At 62.7% G+C, this 252-nt stretch overlaps 1 protein-coding gene across 1 annotated transcript in view; it reads left to right on the forward strand.

The window, feature by feature from the left end:
- The window catches only part of RASL12 (RAS-like, family 12), a gene marked incomplete at its 5' end in the record, with an annotated part of 1,551 nt that extends 1,355 nt beyond the window's left edge, over positions 1-196 (forward strand). The window contains one exon of the mRNA XM_009872537.1: positions 2-196. Within this exon, the coding sequence (XP_009870839.1) occupies positions 2-196 (195 nt within the window). The remainder of the gene's footprint in view (position 1) is intronic.
- Positions 197-252: the final 56 nt, after the last annotated feature.

The following is a 252-nucleotide window of genomic DNA, read 5'->3' on the forward strand; positions in this document are numbered from 1 at the left end:
CACGTCGCGGCCCACGCCGCTCCTGCCCACTCGCCACGGCTTGGCCAGCTGCACCTTCAACACGCTCTCCACCGTCAACTACAAGGAGATCCCCTCGGTGGCCCAGGCCAAGCTGGTCACCGTCAAGTCCTCACGGGCTCAGAGCAAGAGGAAAGCTCCCACGCTCACCTTGTTGAAAGGCTTCAAGATATTTTAGGATGAGACTCTGCGTAACGAGTGGCGCCCCCGCGAGCACCTTGTGGCGGGGGCAGC

Source organism: Apaloderma vittatum, unplaced genomic scaffold (assembly GCF_000703405.1).
Source record: "Apaloderma vittatum isolate BGI_N311 unplaced genomic scaffold, ASM70340v1 scaffold10707, whole genome shotgun sequence".
NCBI lineage: Eukaryota > Metazoa > Chordata > Aves > Trogoniformes > Trogonidae > Apaloderma > Apaloderma vittatum.